Source organism: Tenrec ecaudatus, chromosome 6 (genome assembly GCF_050624435.1).
Source record: "Tenrec ecaudatus isolate mTenEca1 chromosome 6, mTenEca1.hap1, whole genome shotgun sequence".
In the NCBI taxonomy this organism is placed as follows: Eukaryota; Metazoa; Chordata; class Mammalia; order Afrosoricida; family Tenrecidae; genus Tenrec; species Tenrec ecaudatus.
This window is the reverse complement of record NC_134535.1, coordinates 169,385,519-169,403,734: the sequence shown is the minus strand read 5'-3', so window position 1 is coordinate 169,403,734 and position 18,216 is coordinate 169,385,519. Positions and strand designations below refer to the sequence as shown.

The window sequence follows — 18,216 nt, the reverse complement described above, 5'->3', positions numbered from 1 at the left end:
GTTTGCACCTTCTCCACCCGCAATCACATTGTTCCCGCTGCACATCTGTCCCCATTCTTCACTGCCAACGCTTCAGTCTACACTGTTCTCCATGTCTGATCTGGATTCCTGGGACGCATCCCTCATTGGTCTTCTGACTCAGACAGTCATGCTCCTTCCATGCGGTCTCCACACAGGCGCCGCTGAGGTCTCTTTTCAGAAGCGAATCCTCGGCTTCCCAAGGTCCCCATTTAGGTTCGTTAACAGGGCCTCCGTGACCTGGCGCCCACCTGCCATCCAGCACAAGCTTCCTTTGGGTCTCAGGGAGAAGCTGTCACACCTGGTACCTTCTGTCCCAGTGGCTCTTCATCCTCTTCCTCAAATGACTCAGTCCTTCTCATCTTTAGGTCTGGAAGCCCTTCCTTGGGCTGCTTTCCCCTGAGCACTGGCTATTTCCTGTTCCGGGCGCAGGTTTGTTACTTTCGGAACCACTTGCCATTATGTAAGTTTGATTATTTGTACCCCGTATCCTCTCAGACTGTAAAGTCTGCGAGCAGAGAAATCCTCTTCGTGTTCTCTGGTACACAGCAGCTGCTCAATAAATATCACTTTGCACGACTGCCTCTTAAATATGAAAGAAAAAAATAGGCTATGCAAGAAACTGCAGACCTCCTGTAAAAATCATCAAACCACCAGGCAACCCGTTAGAAACCACCAAACACTCTGATGGAGAAAGATGGGGCTTTCTGCTCCCATGAAGAGTGAAAGTCTCAGAAACTCACAGGGGCAGTTCTGCCCTGTCCTAAAGGTCACTGTGAGTCTGCGTTGACTCCATGGCAGGGAGTTTGGTTTGGGGTTGGTCCCGTGCCATTCATGAAGGATGGGGACAAATCAATGGGTACCTCACTTGGCTTCCTCTCTCCCCACTGGGGTTCTTATCAGCCCCCCCCCAAGGCTGGGGTTCTTTCACCTCCTGCTTCTGGGTATGTGAACTGTACTGGGGCCAGGTTGAAATCTCCTGGGTTCTCTGATCTTCTCCATCAGTGCTGCCTTCTGGGCTGAGGGTGACACCAATTTGCTTGGATAAGCAATTAATCGGCTCTCCCTTTTGGCCTGGGCATTTTTAGAGACACCTTCACATCCTAGGCATTCTTATTTTTGAAGGCTCTACTCTCTCATCACATGCAAATTACAAAAAAATGCATTTATAGTCCAACTTGGACTTAGGATTTTGCTGCAAATACATTTGAAGAGATTTTTATAATTCTTGCTCTCAGAATCTGCAGCAATTTTGGATTGACTGCTCTCATTTCCAGCCATCATTATGCAGACTTGGGAACGCTGAAGGAAGACGAGCCAATTTACAAACTGCTTGTCAATGTAGTAACATTTCTGATCATACATCAGATTCATCTTGACAACATTATATTTTGGAAACATTTAATCTAATGGTTATGTTTATCAATTATGTGGGGGGTTGTATGTTTCAAAGCCAATATGCATATGTGTGTACATGTGAGCTGTTTTTAGATGCTGTCGATCCATGACAACTCATTGTCACCCCAAGTGACAGCTGCCATCTTTATGGGAAAAGATCAGCAGGTCTGCCCCCCATGATCTGCTGGGTGGGGTCAAACCACCAACCTGTTGGCCAGTCAGCAGCTGAATAGTTAACCACTGAGCCAGCAAGGTGCTGTGTGTGTGTGTGTGTGTGTGTGTGTGTGTGTGTGTATGAGGAACGCACAGGCCATGAGCACGCTGGGAATATGATGCCTGATGGGTAAAACAACACTACCTCTCTTGTGCTCGTAAGCATAGCTTCCTTTTTGGTTGAGGGAAAGTCTCCTCTTCCTACATGCTTGGAAGTGGCCTGCTGCATAGCACACCATAGCCCGTAGCCTAAAATAACTAGAATAAATAGAAACAGACTCTTCTCCTGTAGGCATGAAGTTATTCTGCTCAAAGCAATGAATGTGTTGCTTAGGGAAAGTGGTTGGATTTTTTAAATTGCCACAATCAAAATAACAATGACAAATAGTAAAAGAGGGGGGGATAGAAACATACAAGAAAAGCTTCCATTATCTGTACCCAGGTCCCTGTTAACGGTATGTGTAATTTATTTTAGTCTATATGTATGCACACACACATTTTATAGAATTAAAATTATACCAGACACACAACTTTTTATTCTACTTTTTTTCATGGCATGATTTTTCCCCCTTGTTATTATATTTTCTCTGAAGACGCCTTTTGTGTGTGTACGAGTGGTGGTGTTTGCATGATATTCTGCCATATGGATTGTCGGTAATTCTGCTGCAATTAACTGCTCTCCCAATGTTGAGAAATCTATGCTGATAATTTGTATGCCCAATCAGTCGCTTATGAGTTAGAATCATCTCTGCAGCAGCAGGTTGGGGACTTGGGGGTGACCATAAAGATGGACCACCGGTGGGGAGTGACTCCTGTCCACCACACAGCTCTCCATGAGGACTGATGGTCCTCTCTTCTGTTTGAGGTGTGGCGGCAAACATGAGTTGGATTGCAAAGGGTCACCTATGTGTTAGCCTCTTTATAGTCAGTCTTTTCTCCGTCCAATCTAGTGGGCCCGGCCAACAAAACCGTGAATGTGCCAACTAACTCGTGAATTCCTAGAATTGCTGCCACAGTGCCTGGAAGTCTCCAACAGCTATAGGAGCCAGAATCATCATCATTAAGTTGCAGTGGTCAACCAGGTGATGCCAAAGCACAGGCAGTGCAGAGGGTGGTTGGGCAGCACAGCTGGACCACGGAACGCCCACAGAGCAAGCTGCACTGCATCAGATTGATGACTTCCCCCCAGAGCAGCTCAACACTATGTCTGAATTTTTGCATCCCATTTTCTGTATTTTGACTGGGCTCAACTGAATGTCTACTTGACCAGTGGCCTTCCAAAATAATACTCTTTTGAATAGCAAGGCTCTGTGTGAACCCATTCAAGATGTTTGAATGGTACAATACCCTCATCTTGCACTGATCCCCCTCAGAAAGCAATGAGCTGAAAGTTCCCACGTCAACACGAAACCCATCCAGTTACTGACTTACTCTCCTTTGGAAAGAAATCTGATTGCAATTATTCAAATGAGAAACCATCATTTGATGTGAAAAGGTCATCATAAAATAAATCAGAGCATCTGTCCTATTTCAACCTCCTATTTTTGGTCCTGTATGCCTTTGATAATCTAACCTGTTGGTCATATTGCATGAATCTCATTACCGTCAAGTCAATTCTGACTCATAGCAGCCGGCCATGTAGGCTGCAGTTTTTACAGGCACAGACTACCCAGCTTTTCTCCGTTAGCAACCAAGAGCTGGAGGACAGCACCACAAGGACGTCTCTCCAGGATTAGGATCTTTAAGTCAGGTTGCTCACAGTGAATCCGAACAAACCAAGCAAAGCACTCTCAGCAAGCCCACGCACACACAGTCAACATCAGGACACTTTCCACACCAATGTTCCTGACATTTCTCTTCCCTGCATGAATATGCGCTGGGGCATATCAGCTTGCAGTGCTGATAAACACGGCATTGGGATGCACAGGTCAAGAGGACAAATACGAACGACTGTGTTCGTTGGGGACGTAGTGACAGAGGTGACAGCATTCACCTTGACTGGTAATCACATGCTCATCCAGAAGCGACATGCTCTTTTCTGGACTTCAGGATCTTCGTTGAATGCTGCTGGTTTGGGTTCTTCAATCTTAACAGTGTTAGAAGTCGGAACCATGCGCTGCACCGAGGACCAGGGAAGGCATTTACATTCTGTTCCGTCATGAAAACTCCAAAGGCAACAGTGACCAAATAGCAACGCTATTAAATCCATGTTGCAGGCGGCTCTCAAATGTGCATGTACATGTGTGTTGTTGTTGTTGTTGTTGCTGCTATTGTTAGTGGCTGTAGTGGCTGTGGAGCAAGTAGGCTCTGACTCATGGTGATTCCTTGCACAAGGCAACCAAACACCACCCTGTCCTGCACCTTCGTCATGTCAGTTCACCACCATGACCCATAGGATGCCGTTGGCTGATTCAAGGACTCTATCATTCAGCCTTTCTTCCTAGGCTGTGTAGCCTGGAAGTTTCACGGAAATGAAACTTCAACAAAATAGCAATCCATGGGCTTTGCGGAAAGATGGCGGAGCTTCCGCACAGGTGAGTTGGCTGGAAATGGAAACTGAGTTATCCATCTGGAAGGTGAGACTTCTACCATCCAGCCACCTTGGCAAGTATGCCATCATTGAGTCAATTCAAGAAAGCATTTCTGAATGGGACCTCTTGGGTGTGGGATCTTTATAGGCAACTTTATTGGGAAAGATAAAAATCCCCTGTTCATGTAGTCACCAAAATTCCACCATGAGTGGACAAGAAAAGCAGTGTGCAGGTTTAGTGGGAGAAGACATATGCGAACCCACCCTGACCTTCAAAGAGGTTATAATTTCCCACCAGGTCAGGGACATCCCTTCACTTCCTCTGAATCTCAGTGGTGGAATGTGCACAACTCGCCAGCCAGAGGAGGTCTTTTCTGAGATTATTCTCTGGCTCTAGGATTGCCATACCACAGAAAGCTAGAGCGACAGGTTATTGACAAAATCACTTAATGACCCATTGGTAAATGGTCCTATGTCAATGTCATTCCAAGCAAGTTAAATTGCCAACAAGTCTGTCTTTCAAAAGCTGCCAGTCTCCTCTGCTGCTACTTGAAAACTCCACTTGGATCCCCACCTCCCAGTCAGAGCCCTGCTTGGTCCACCTCTCAGAGGGATGGTGTTGGCCTCTTCACCCATCCTCCCACTACTGGGCTATTCACCACTGGCCTCTTCGCCCATCTTTCCACTCGAACCCTTTCCTTCCAGAACCGACAGGTATTTTTCTCTTCTAGGCAAAAAAAAAAAAAAATGTATCTTCTATCATCACTGAGCATGGTTTTTTGTTTGTTTGTTTGTTTGTTTTTAGCAGTTCCATTGTCTGGCACCACGGATCTACACTGAAGTCTAACACAGCTACAGGGAAACAAACACAGAGTAGGGAACCACTAAGGTGGAAGCATTAATTTTGACAAAGAGACCAAGAAAGAGATCATCTATGAGCCAGCATAATTATTTTTAAGGGCAGGATGTGGTAAAGGAATATGTGTGGAGGGGTGAAAAGAACCGATGATCAGAGATGGTTCTCCACTTTCAAGTTTAAGGCCATGAATATTCATTAACTAGTTGATCTTCCAGTTTGGGGCCTGAATGATATGTATGTGATTCCCAGTGTAAGAAAGGCAAGAAATAAAGCATCTTACGGAATGGAGTGAGATGTTGGATTTAGTTGTAGGCACGTTCCCCCTACCCCAGTGCCTGTGGACAATTGTAAAGAAGTCCTGAAGGTGCAGTGCTTAAGAGCGTATCCATGAACCAAGATGTCAGAGGATTGAACCCAGCAGTCACTCCACAGGGAAAGAGATTGCCACCTACTTCTGTTACAGCCTTGGAAACCTTGTGGGGCATCTACTCTGTCCCACAGGGTGGCTGTGAGTTGACCTTGACTGGAGGGCAGTGAGTGGGTGGACAACTGATGAGATGATTCAAGCAGGCAGTCCTCTGAGGTCAGGAGGGAGAGTTTATGGGTGATCTGCATGTACACTACATTTTGCCTGCTCTTTATATAGTGTTTTATGGCTCCCAGAGGGATTTCACAGCCATTGTCTGCTGTTAAATTTGATTTTAACAAACATCCTAAAAAGCAGGACGTGCAAGTTTAGATGAGGCCCAGAGTCATTCCCAAAGTGACACATGTGTCTGGTTATACAGATGGTTAGCATGAGGACAGGAGGAAAGTGCTTGGCTGCACACCAGACCACTACAAATTGTGTGTGTGTGTGTGTGTGTTCTCCAAAAGGCCACGGAATCCAAACTAAATGCTTAGCTGAATGGTTGGTAGTGAGAATCCACTCAGAGGTGCCTCAGAAGGCAAGCCATGCAGTCTTCTCTGGAAAGGTAATGGCCTGGAGCATCTAAGGAGCACATGCTGCCCTGTGTTGGGATGGAAAGTTAGTTACATGACGGTTGATGCAGAGGGAGCAGGTATCATTGTGGAGGACCGCAGAACATGAGTGGACTTTGGCCCCTTCCCACCCTGTACATTTAAGAACCAGCCAGAGGGAGTAGAACAGATAAAGATGACCACAGGAACTGCCACCCTGTCTCCATTAGACTCAAGGTCCTCTAGGAAAGAAGGCTTCTGCCATTCCTGACATGCAGTAGGTGTCAACCGTAGATGTCCACTCTACTGGGGCCTAGCTAGTCACCGTGACAGCAGACAGCAGATTGTGCGCTTTCCTGATAGACACAGTCCCGTATGCTCACCTAGCAGAGTGAATGATTGCAGAGGAGTGGGGGTGGGTGGGGGGCAGGGAGAGAGCGACTGCGCGTTTTCAGACACTATTTGGAATGGCAACTTCCTGAAGTGGGTCAAGTCTACGCAGCAGAAGGATTGAACTTGGAATGCACAGATTTCTTCTGGGGGAGGAGGGTGGGCTGGAGAAAGGAAGGGGTGGAGGTGGGGGACGAGGAAGGCCGAGGTGACCTGCAGCAGAAGGTGGGCCCGCTGGCGGTGATGTGCTTGCTGGCCAAACCCTGGGCTCTTGCTGGGGGGAATCCAGGGTCCAGCCTGGGAAGGGGGGAGCGACGGCCTAGTGCTGCTAGGTGGCAGGCTCCTTTCTGAATGAGGTCTACGGTCCCAAGGGCTGGCGGTTAAAGGTACAAAGAGATGAAGGGGTTCGTTTCAGGGTCACCTTGGAGGAGTCCGACTGGCAGGGTAAGGTCCTTCCCTGGGCGCAAGGGAAGCCCTCGCTCCACTCAGCACGGCCCAGTGCTCAGGCACCCCCCCTGCTCCTTCCTCGGGCACTGTCACCCCGGGGGTCCTCGCCTCACCGGGGCTCGGGGGCTGCAGGCCGCGGTCCTCAGGGCCCACCCGCGCAGCTCGCCCTGCCCGCAGCCTGCTCCGCCGCCCGGGAGCCGAGCCCGAGCCGGAGCCCCAGGCGGAGACGCAGCCTAACGGTCCCGTCCGCGCCCCGCCCGGCCGCGCCGCGGCTGCCCGCCCGCCCCCTGCGTCATGACGCCGGCGCCCAACGCGGAAGCCGCTCGCGGCGCGCCTGGTCCAGCCGCGGGCTGAACGCGGAGCCGCGGCGGCGCGGGGATCCGGGCCGAGCGCGAGCCGGGCGCGAGCCGAGCGCGACCTCCAGCCCGGCGAACGCGGCCGAGCGGGCGGAGCGCACGGGCGGCGGCGGCAGGCGGAGTGGGGGCGAGGCGCGCCGGGGCCGCCGCCGGGGGAATGCGGCTGCCTCTGCAGGCGGGTGTGTAGAGAGGGCGGGTCCCCGGCCTCGGGAGCTCGGCGGTGGCGGCACGGAGGCGCGGCGGCCATGGCGACCCCCGGCAACCTGGGGTCTTCTCTCCTGGCGAGCAAGACCAAGACCAAGAAGAAGCACTTCGTAGCGCAGAAAGTGAAGCTGTTTCGGGCCAGCGACCCGCTGCTCAGCGTCCTGATGTGGGGAGTCAACCACTCGGTAAGGGCTGGGGCTGCGGCGCGCGGTCCCCTGCCTCCTTTTCCTCCCTCTCCCTCCTCCTCCTCCTGCTTTCATGCTGCTGCCGTGACCGCAGCTGCTGCGGCCGGACGGCCCCGGCCTCTCGCTCGCTGGCTCCGGGCTCGCTCGCCCGGGGGTGGATGGGGAGGGGGATGCTGGCCATCGGCGGGCTCGGCACCCACCCGCTCCGGGAGGCTCGGGCGCGTCTCGGGCCCCCGGGTTGGGCCTGGGCAAAGGGAGGAGGGTCCCGGCGTCACCCCGGGTTCGTGCATCGGCCCGGCTGCGCGTCCCTGCAGACCGAGAAAGTGGCAAGTTTCTGCCGGGGCACGGCGCCGCTGCCTCTGCTGGCAGTCCCGGCGCGGGCCGCGGAGGGGCTAGGGGGCGTCCCTACATGCATGCTGGGGGTGGGGGTGGGGGTGGGGACGCGTACCCGGCGGGCTGGTGTACCTGTCCGAGGCTGGCTGCGTCGGGACACTTCGGACGGGAGAATGGGGAGTGCTGAGGATACAGGAGATGGAGAGGATTTAGCAGCCGTTTCCCTTTAAAAGCGATATCATTTGGCTTTTTTAGGGTTTTTATTTTGGGGGCAAAGGAAAAGCCAATGTAAATATGGCAGCTGGGGGTTTAGCCTCTTCCGCTGGCCCCCTCCCTCCTCCGTGGCCCCGCCGCCTTATCGGCCCGGGAGCCACTTGGCCGGGAGTGGTGGCCGCCTGCCTCCTCCCCCACCTGGAAGAGCAGGCAGAAGTCGAGGACTGCGGAAAGGCGGCCGGGGTGCGGGAGGAGGGGTCTCGAGCCAGAGGGCAATGGTCTGGGGTGGGCTGCACCCGTTTGGCGCGTCTCTGGCGGACCCGAGAAGGATGCTTGGAAAGGTTTAGCGTCAAACCCAGCCGAAGGGGTGTGCGGTGCGCCGCTGCGGGCTATGCGGACTGCGGTCTGAAATAGCCTCGCGCGGATCCCGCCGCGAGAAACTCCTGCAGTTTTAATCTGCTTAGATAGGATCAGGAAACATGATAGGGGCTGCTGGCCGAAGCCATGCAAGTTTAAATGAGCCTGCGAATTTTGATCGTGACCTTACCCGCTTGCACTCAGCCTAGGGGGAGAAAAGTGTAAGGCTGCTCTGCGTGCCTCCAGGTGCGTGTGATTTCCGGGGATGCCCGCGCGCCCTTCTCAGAACGCTGGTGGCTTTGAAAGCCACGCGCAATTTACTGAAGTTGTTGTTTTTTTTTAAGGCATAAAAGAGTACACTCGCATTTGTGGGTTTCCTCCCTGAAATTAAGCTGGGGGGAAAGGTGAAACGGGGCCAGAATCAATTCTGTGTGCACAGCGTGGCCGTTTGTTGAAGGGTGCAAAACCAAATCCTGGGCCACCGAGTCCGGCTCCTAGTGACCCTGAAGGACCGAGTGGAGCTGCCCCAGATGGTTTTCGGGGCTGCCAGGCTTGACTGAAGTACCTCGCCACATCCTTGTCCCTCAGGAGTAGGGGGGGGGTGGGGGCTCCTTTTGACCACAGGCTTTCTGACTAGCGGTCGAGCGCCTTAACCACCGCGACACCAGGGGTCCCTGCTTAAAAGGTGTGTAGGCACGATGGCGTCCATCCACTTAGTCCCCCAGCTACCCAAGTTCACGTCAACTTCCTGATGACTTCTTTAGCTGATTGGAACGTGAGCTGTTAAAAACACTTTCATCACCACCACCCAAACTCTTCTTACCTAAAATGAACTCCCCCCCCCCCCAGTGTTGTCTGTCTGCAATTTAGATTTGCCTGATAGTTATGTAGCCTTAGCAGTTTATGTTGAGTTTTGTTAAGCTTTTAAATCAACTCTTGTGCTCCCAGTTGTTATTCCCCTATGAATAGAACAGGGCCTATGGGGGGGGTTTAAGTTTCCAACCCCACGTATGCTGGTCTGTTGACTCATCTTTATGGGTGCTCTTATCCCTTGTTGGTGTTCTGGTGTTTGGGCAGGAGAACTTTTTGGCCTCCGGATGCCATCTAGTAAAATGGAGTCCTCTCCATTGTGCTTGAACTCTAGTTTACTCTGAAAGCCCTGTAGCAGTGCATGTAACCACTTTGGTTGCTACTTTATCTCGGCCAATCGCAACATTTCTCTTAGCGTTTCCTCCTCATTAGTTGTGAATATTTTGTAACTACTGAAGGCTTAGAAAAAGTAACATGATTTGTGGAGGTATGTTGGGTGTTCTTTTCCTTTCAAGAAAGAGCAGCAATTCTAAGTATACCCACCAAGAGGAGTGAAGTTTCTATAGTGGATATTGAAAATATAGTAGCCATTTTTGCCAGCCACTGTGCAAAGGATTGCTTAAAAATAGTCACTCATATTTTTAGTACAGATATCTTTATCTTGAGGACTCTGAATTGACATAAGGAAGGTTTATTTCAAATACTTCTCCCAAAAGTCTATATATTTCTTTTGATATATTATTTTTTGAGACAAGAACCCCGATATTTAGAGAGATGAAAAGCAAGCACTTAGATGCTCTGCATTTCTGGCTAATTTCACTTTAGGTGACAAGGTCTGGTGTTATATAGATGTTTTCTTATGACCTACATACCAAAGATAGAGTACAATATGTGAGTATGTCAGCAGGATTACCAAGGAGCAAGCACAGTGATCTGTATTGATGGGCACATTTGAGGAGTGTGACAGAAGGGACAAATCATTCAAACCAAAGCCCTCCTTGACATCTCTAACATGATTGGAATGAATGGGAAAGATCGGTCATGAATCTAACAATTTCATGCTCTCAACTTTCACTTGGATTTGGTTTAAGGATAATTACAAGTAACCGTAAATCTGAAGCACTGAAAAGGAATCGGGTGTTTATCTTATAAGCATCTTCTAAAAGAAGTGGGCTTCTTCCATAGACTGTGGGAGAAAGCTCATTGGGGTGCATTTGCGCTTCAATTCTAACTCACTGTTGAACTTAGAGGAGCCCTGGTACCAGAGTGGTTATGCATTTGGGCTTTAAACCCAAAGATCAGCAGTTGGAAACCACCAGTTGGGCTCAGGAGAAAGATGGGGCTGATGGGACTTTCTCCCTCTCGTAAACAGTTGTTGTCTGGTAAATTCAGAGGGGCAGTTGGGCATCCACTCAATGGCAGTGAGTTTGGTTTTTGGTTGGTTGAGCTTGGGCTTGTTAACCCCTTTTTGGATCAGTCATCACATCTGTGAACTAAGGTGACTGGACAGAAAGATTTCCAAATTTTGGAGTGGTTGTTTCTTTGTTACCCGACAAGATGACAAGATACACTGTGACAATCTACTGAATGCACAGTGTTAGATTCAAATCCAGGAATAGTAATAGCAGTCGTACATATTAAACGTTGTCTTACTTTTATAACTCAGTTATAAATAGTACTACAAAGGCAGCCACTCTCTGAGAATTTAGAATGCCTTGGCGAGAGCGGAAGAAACTCTGGTGGTTATAGAGATGTGGTAGGAAGAGACTGGTTTGAGGCTCACCTGCATTTCAGTCTATGAAGTTAAAGTCTACTTGAATGAAATGCAAAAACTTGCAGCTAAGATGAAATGATTCAAGTCCGTTGTGGTGATAATGAGAATGTTGGTTTGGACTCGGCTCAGTGACAGGAATAAGCCTGACGTGAAGTGGTTAATTTGATGTCTTGCATCTGCTTTCTAACATAAAGTATCCATCAGTAAATGGATTGGTGCCAATTTTTATTTTAAGTATTTTAAGTGAATGTAATTGCATGCATAAAAGAAAAGACAACTGGAGAAGGCAGTTTTGCCTGGCTACATTTGGAATTAAACTAAAAATAATCAGACAGTTGAGCTTCTTAAAATTATAATTTGATGGTGTGTGAAGCATGGAGAATGATATGTAAGCCAAGACTTGTTTTTAATAGATATTCTGAAAGATTGTAACGTGCAGTGAATATGAGCCTTTTAGACATTAGTGCTTAAAAGCCAATTTAAACATTCAACGGAAGACATTGAATTATTTGTACAGAAAATTTTATAGGGATCTAAAACATGTTTAAAACAAATATAACATTTAGAATTAGCCAAGTATTATTGTTAGAGAACATTGGTTACAAGCCATAGAAACTTGAGACATGCTGGCATTTTTTTTAAATAATGGAAGGATATAGGAAATCCATCACTGTGGAAGAAACAATCGACAATCCACCCCTAAGAGGGATGGGAATAGGGCAGGGCTTCTGGAACCATCATAATCAGGTGCTTTGGTGCTGTTAGACATGGCTGCCTGTTTGGGTTCCCCCACAAGGCAGGGGATCGCTGGTTCCCGATTTCCATGTTTTATAATTTCTGCTCCCTAAAAGGGATTCAAGGATAAAAATCTCATGGAAGGAATTTGGTCTGCCGCGGGTCCATTATGATTTCCCCCAATTATCAAAAACAAAAACAAAAAAGCAGTTGCCAATGAGTTGATCATGATTCACGGTGACCTCGCGTATGTTTGAGGAGAGCTGTTTTTTCACAAGGAGATCATGAGACCTCTTTCCCATGGCTCCTCTGAAAACTGTTGCTACCACACCACTCCCCTGACTCAGCTCTTGTAGATTGATGGCGGCTCCTTCCTTTGGAGTTAGGGGAAAACTCGTTCCCAAAAGAAGGGAGAGGGCCTGGGGAGGCAGTGTCAGGCAGGTAGGCATCTGTGATAGTGACCAATCCTAAAAACTCCAGACTCAGCTGCCATTGAGTCAATACTGACTTAGAGCGACCCCAGCGGACAGGGTAGCTCTGCCCCCTGAGTTCCTGAGACCGTTGATGGGAGCGGAAAGCCCCGCATCTCTCCTATGGAGCTGCTGATGGTTTCGCACTGCTAACCTTGCAGATCTCAGCCCAGCGTGTAACCACTGTGCCCGCAGGGCTCCTTTAGCTTGGTGTCTCTGGAGACATTCACCCCCCCAAAGATCTGTGGACAGCCTCTGGGGGTTGAGGGCCCGTGTCATAGGTAGCGATGAATAATAGCAGCTTCTCGGAACACTGGCAGTGTGGTGGGTTACAAACCCAGCTGCTAACCACAAGGTAAGCAGTTCGAAACCAGTAAGTGAGAGAAAGAAAGCTTTCTACTCCTGTAAAGATTTACAGTCTCAGAAACCCGCAGGGGGCAATGCTACTCTGTTCTACAGGATTGGGATTGACTTTATGGCAGCGAGTTTGAGGTAGGGCACTGTGTCACTCTGGGTAAGTTAGGGAAACAAATCCACAGAAGCTCATATGTAGAAGAGAGAGTTTTATAGAAAGGGTAAGTGCACATTAAGAAAGCATCCCAAATCAGTGCTGTCCAAGCCCACAAGTCCAACATTAGTCCCTACGTCTGACACCCATTCACAAAATCCTCCTCCGTCTCACAAAACACACAATGACGCCGACTACAGGAGGAAAGCTGAGTCAGTGAATGTGTAAGCATCTCAGTGCTGGCAGGGTCTCCACATGGCTGCCCCAAGCACCCAGGGCTGCATCGGGGTAGGTCCATGCGGCTTCTCAGAGATGTCTTGCAGGAAGTGAACCTTGCTAGCTGGAGCAGGGAACTGGCTAAGGCAGCTGCACCCTGATCTGACCATCAGATAGCAAGAGACCAAACAACAAGAAAGGCAAGGCTCACTGAGCCATTTATCTCTCCATTCTTTTTTTTTTAAATTTTTTTCCCCATTCTTCAGTTAATCCTATATGTGTTTCTCAACCAGGTTGGCATAATAAACCTTAACTAGGTATCTACTCTCCTCACTTGTCTACATGGTTACGATGACTGAGTTGTTATCTAGTAATCAGCCTTCTTAAAAAATAAAAGATGACCACATCAGATCACAATGTATAATGTGTTCACATCATTATACAACTGTCAAATTACATAGCTATGTAACTGCTGAGCCACTGAGAATCATGGCCCAGCCAGGTGGACACATACCTTATCCATCCCGACCAGTGTTCATCTCCCAATCCTGTCCCTCTGCTTTCATTATTGCCAGACATTACACCACTAATGTGCAAAATAGTCAGGCGGTAGATTTTTTTCTACTATGGTCTAAGTATGAAATGGCTATTAATGGCTATTAGTGGCTATTAATGTCAGCAAACTGTTTGGAAACACCACATCTCCCCCTTGCCCCGCCCCCATCCCCTTCCCTGTCTTTACAGAAAGAAAATAATTGCTTATGTTCAAAGTGCATAAGACAAGAGCAGATATATAATTTATTCATGAAAAGTGCTGTAGGGAGTCTTAAAACAGTAACCTACATAAAGATAAGCCTTTAAATCCAAAGTAAACCTTTATTTATTTTTTACCAGTTTGCCATGGTTAAGAACTCAGGTCACCGTTTGCTTTAGCTCTTTGACCTTGATCATGCTATTAGCCTTTCTCTCTGTTGGCTTTTTTTTTTTTAAAGCAAGGCAATGATAGTCTTGTCTCTCCAATATTGTCTGGTCAATGGAGTAAGTTAGTATTTGTTCAATGCTTAAGTAGTTGTTGACACTAGTTCACAGATACTAGTTAGTGATATTTTAGCAATATTTCCCATGATAAAATATGGGAAATTACTAGAGGACCGTGTTCCAATAATGGTTACTTGATCCTGGTTCATAATATCATTGCTCTAGGCAGCCCTGTGCATCTTTAAATTATGAATGAACACGTTTGGATGCCCTTGTGTTCCTGCTTTAATGCCTGCATCGGCTCGGTTCTTTCTTGTCGCTTTCACCACTCCATAGTCATTAGGTTGCTGCAGGTTTCAAAACATCTCATTCGTATTCATTAATTGCAACTCATGTCAGCTATTGATTTGATATTTTGCCTTCTTTTTTTACATGAGACACACTGCTGCAATATGCTTGGGATGCAAGATGAGTATACAAGGGGCTTCACAGAGCTTGTGGGGCAACGTTTCATTACCCTTTCAGTCCTTTTTCCTAAGGACTTGCAGAAGCCACCTCAAGCTGTAGATGCTGCCCTCCAAACACATCCATAGACACTTGTACACATAACTAGAGTTATTGCATAGTAAATGTCCTCGTTGCTTTAATACCCATCTGTGAACCAAAGTAACTTGGCCTAGTGGGAAGAGACAGGCGGTAAACAGTAAAAATTATAAATAAACCCAGTCAATACATTTTGTAGCATGTTGTCCAGCTGGATGGGGCAGATCAGGAATGTTGCCCCAGCGTATTAAGCGTGTTAAGACGGTCAGCGTACAGGCCCTACTGGAAAGAAGATAGTTGAGAACATGTGTGAAGGAGGTGAAAGGCTCAGACCAGTGGATAATCCTGGGGGGCAGGGGTGGGACGGAGATGGGGAAGGTATTTCTGGCAGAGGGAACCACTGGTGCAAAGGCCCTGAGACTGAAGTTTGCTGGCCTTGTCATGAAGCCATTGAGGCTCAACTGGAGTGAGAGAAAGAGGCAATAGTACGGATGGAGGCCAAGGTGGCAGTGGGGGCTGGGTCAAGACTAATTGTACCCAGAGGAGAAGACTTGGTAGGAGGACCTTGAAGACTGAAGATTAAATCTCCTAGCTGGAGAAAGCCAGGGAGGACACATGAGGCCAACGAGACAGCACTTAATAGAAGCAAGCAGACATGGTGGCTCCCAATGATGTGGCTGTGGCCTAGGAGGGTGTTTTGGCACTCAGCGTAGTCCGCAGAACAGTGGCAACAGTAGTCACCCAGGAACGTATTAGAGATGGAGAATTTTGAGCTTGACTCCAGCCCTACGCGATCAGAACCATGACTTGGCAGTGGGATCAGGTAGCAGGCATCAATGACCCAGAACCAAAATCATTTCAATGTGAATGAAGGGGTGTGGAGTGGAGACCTAAAGCCTATCTGTAGGCAATTGGACATCCCCTCACAGAAGGGTCATAAGGAAGAGATGAGCCAGTCAGGGTGCAATATAGCAACAATGAGACATACAACTTTCCTCTAGTTCTTTAATGCATCCTCCCCGCCACTATCATGACCCCAATTCAACCTTACAAATCCAGCTAGACCAAAGCATGTACACTGGTACAGATAAGAGCTGGAAACACAGGGAATCTAGGACAGACAAACTCCTCAGGACCAATAATGAGAGTCGCAATACCAGGAGGATAAGGGTAAAGTGGAGGTAGAAAGGGGGGACTGATCACAATGATCTACATATAACCCCTTTCCAGGGGGACAGACAACAGAAAATTGGGTGAATGTAAGACATGAAATTTTAAAAAATAAATTAAAAAGGATTAATGATGGAGGGGAGGTGGGGTAGGGGGAAAATGAGCTGATACCAAGGTCTCAAGGAGAAAGAAAATGTTTTGAGAATGATGATTGAAACAGATGTACAAATGTGCTTGACAATGGATGAATGGATGGATGGATAGATTGTGATAAGAGCTTTACAAGCCCCCAATAAGATTATATATATATATAATTTATCGTATCTCACACACACACACACATATATATACCTATATATATACACATACACACATATTTAACTAGGCGAGTGGTCTGTAGGCACAATAAGGCTTGAGAAGTAATGGCTGGGCCAGTCGTAGTTTTCATCTGTGTCCTGCAGAGCTGGAGGGCCCTTGGAGACACTTCCAAGGCTGCTGGGAGGGGCTGAGCTGGGGCTATTGTGGCCCTGGCCTCTGTCTACATCTTCACAGACAGCTGTTTCTGCCCTTCTGCATGTGTTCCTTTTCAGTTGGGGCACTGAATGCGATATGAACAGAAAAGACATCTCTAGTCAAGAAGACTGCATACTACAGAGGAGATGGGTGGGGGGTGGTAGGAGGTGGTTGCCAAAGCAGTTTGAGGGTCGATTTGAAGGGTCTAGTAACGTATTCACCAGAGGAAAGCGCTGGGCTCTTCTGGTAAGGGTCATTGAATTGACTGTCAGTCTCCAATGAACTCTACCCAGATGTTTTGCTCTCCTCTCATGGTGTGGTGGGTGTTTTGGTTTTTTTTCCTGCTTTGAAAAGATTCCTTACCTGCTCCCCTGTCCTTGAACCTCCCCTCTAGCAGTATCTGGCCCTTTGCCCTCTCCCCTCGTCGAGCAAGTATTGAACAAGTAGAGGCAACGTCATCAGCTTCTACTCTTCCCACCACCAAACCTGTTAGTTGGACAGCTCCATCAGTTAGCCTACAAGTGTGCCAAAGCACTGCCCCACCCAGTGTGGTAGCTGCTGGCCACACATGACTGTTTAGTTACATTTCAATTCATTCACAGGGGATGCTATTTTACATTCAGCTTCTCCACTCAAGCGCTCAATACTCACATTCCTACCGTCACTGCCCTCTCGATTGGACTGCGCTGTCTAAGGTCTTCCTGTCTTAAGTACAGCCTCAGCAGTGGTCACAAGAGTGCTCTTGGGTTTAAGCATCGCTGCCACTTCAGCATGCACAGAAGTAGACAGCCTTTATCTAAAAACCCCATCTCCCTCTAATTGCCACCCTTGTCACCTACCGTTCCTTCTCTTTGGTCACTTATTGCAATCAAGCTTTCGTCCTCAGCACTGCCCGGGCTCCCCTTCTATAACTACTACATTATATTCTGGAACAGGACCTATGTGATTGTATTTAGAGTCTAGACCCATGACTTTGGATACCACTTTGTACTGGTGGTTGAGAAATTTGTATGTTCAGCCTTGACTTCCTTCCTGGCTACTTGAATGCTCAGTTTCTTGCCAGTTACCTTTACCTGAATACCCAACAGACATCTCAGACACATTCTAACCAGGACTTGTGATTCTCCCCACACCCCCTTCTCTGCTTGCCCTGCCCTGCCCCATGCCCTAAACCAGTTTCTTCCCCAGGCCAGTAAATGCATCAGAATCCATCCAGATACCTAGGAAGCATCCTCAATTCCTCCTTTTTGTCTGTACCCCAGTGAGGAGGTTATATGTAGATCCTTGTAATCAGTTCCCCCTTTCCACCCCACCTGCCCTCCACCCTCCAGTAGTGCCACTCTCACCATTGGTCCTGAAGGGATCATCCACCCTGGACTCCCTGTGTTTTCATTGGGGGCCGGCTCTTAAAGCTCTTAACATGCCGTACATCAATTGAATCAAGCATATTTGTACTTATGTTGCCATTGTCATCATCTTCCATTTACTTTCTATTTGAGCTCTTGGTATCAGCTCCTCTTCTTCCCCTCCTCTCCCCCGCCCCTGCTCGTGTCCCCTGGATAAATTATACATTATCGTTGTTTGCATATCTCACACTCACCACTGTCTCCCTTCACCCACATTTCTGTTGTTCTTCCCCCTTGATTCCTCTCTGCTCCTCACCACGCTTCCTCACAGCCTCTCTGGGATTCCTGAGTCCACACACTTCTTTAACACCCCCCCCCCCCCCCCCGCCACCCCATCTGCTTTCTCCGGAACACTGCGTACCTTATGAATGGCTTTGCCTGTTTCTGCCCTTGCCCGTTCCAACCCAATGCTACACAGCAGGGGCAGAATGATCCCTCTGAGACCTAAGAGGTTTCCATCCCCTTCCTCAGTAACCACCTCCGAAAGCTTTTCATTGCATTTAGAATCAAACTAATTTTATCACCTAGGCCCTACAGGATTTTTCTGGCCTGCGGCTTTCTTCGCCCTCCTCTCCTGCTCCTCTTCCTCACTCTGTACGTCCCAGCTGCACCGGTCTTTTTTCTGTTCCT

The 18,216-nt window shown here is 48.3% G+C and overlaps 1 protein-coding gene across 2 annotated transcripts in view; it reads left to right on the top strand.

Annotated features, from left to right (window-relative positions):
- Nucleotides 1–7,152: 7,152 nt before the first annotated feature.
- PIP4K2A (phosphatidylinositol-5-phosphate 4-kinase type 2 alpha) overlaps nucleotides 7,153–18,216 on the top strand; it is a 255,060-nt gene continuing 243,996 nt past the window's right edge. Inside the window, exon 1 of one of the 2 annotated variants that reach the window (XM_075552483.1) lies at nucleotides 7,153–7,560. In XM_075552483.1, coding sequence (XP_075408598.1) covers nucleotides 7,417–7,560 — 144 coding nt within the window. In that variant the 5' untranslated portion in view covers nucleotides 7,153–7,416. The remainder of the gene's footprint in view (nucleotides 7,561–18,216) is intronic. The other variant, XM_075552482.1, reaches the window with a different exon arrangement.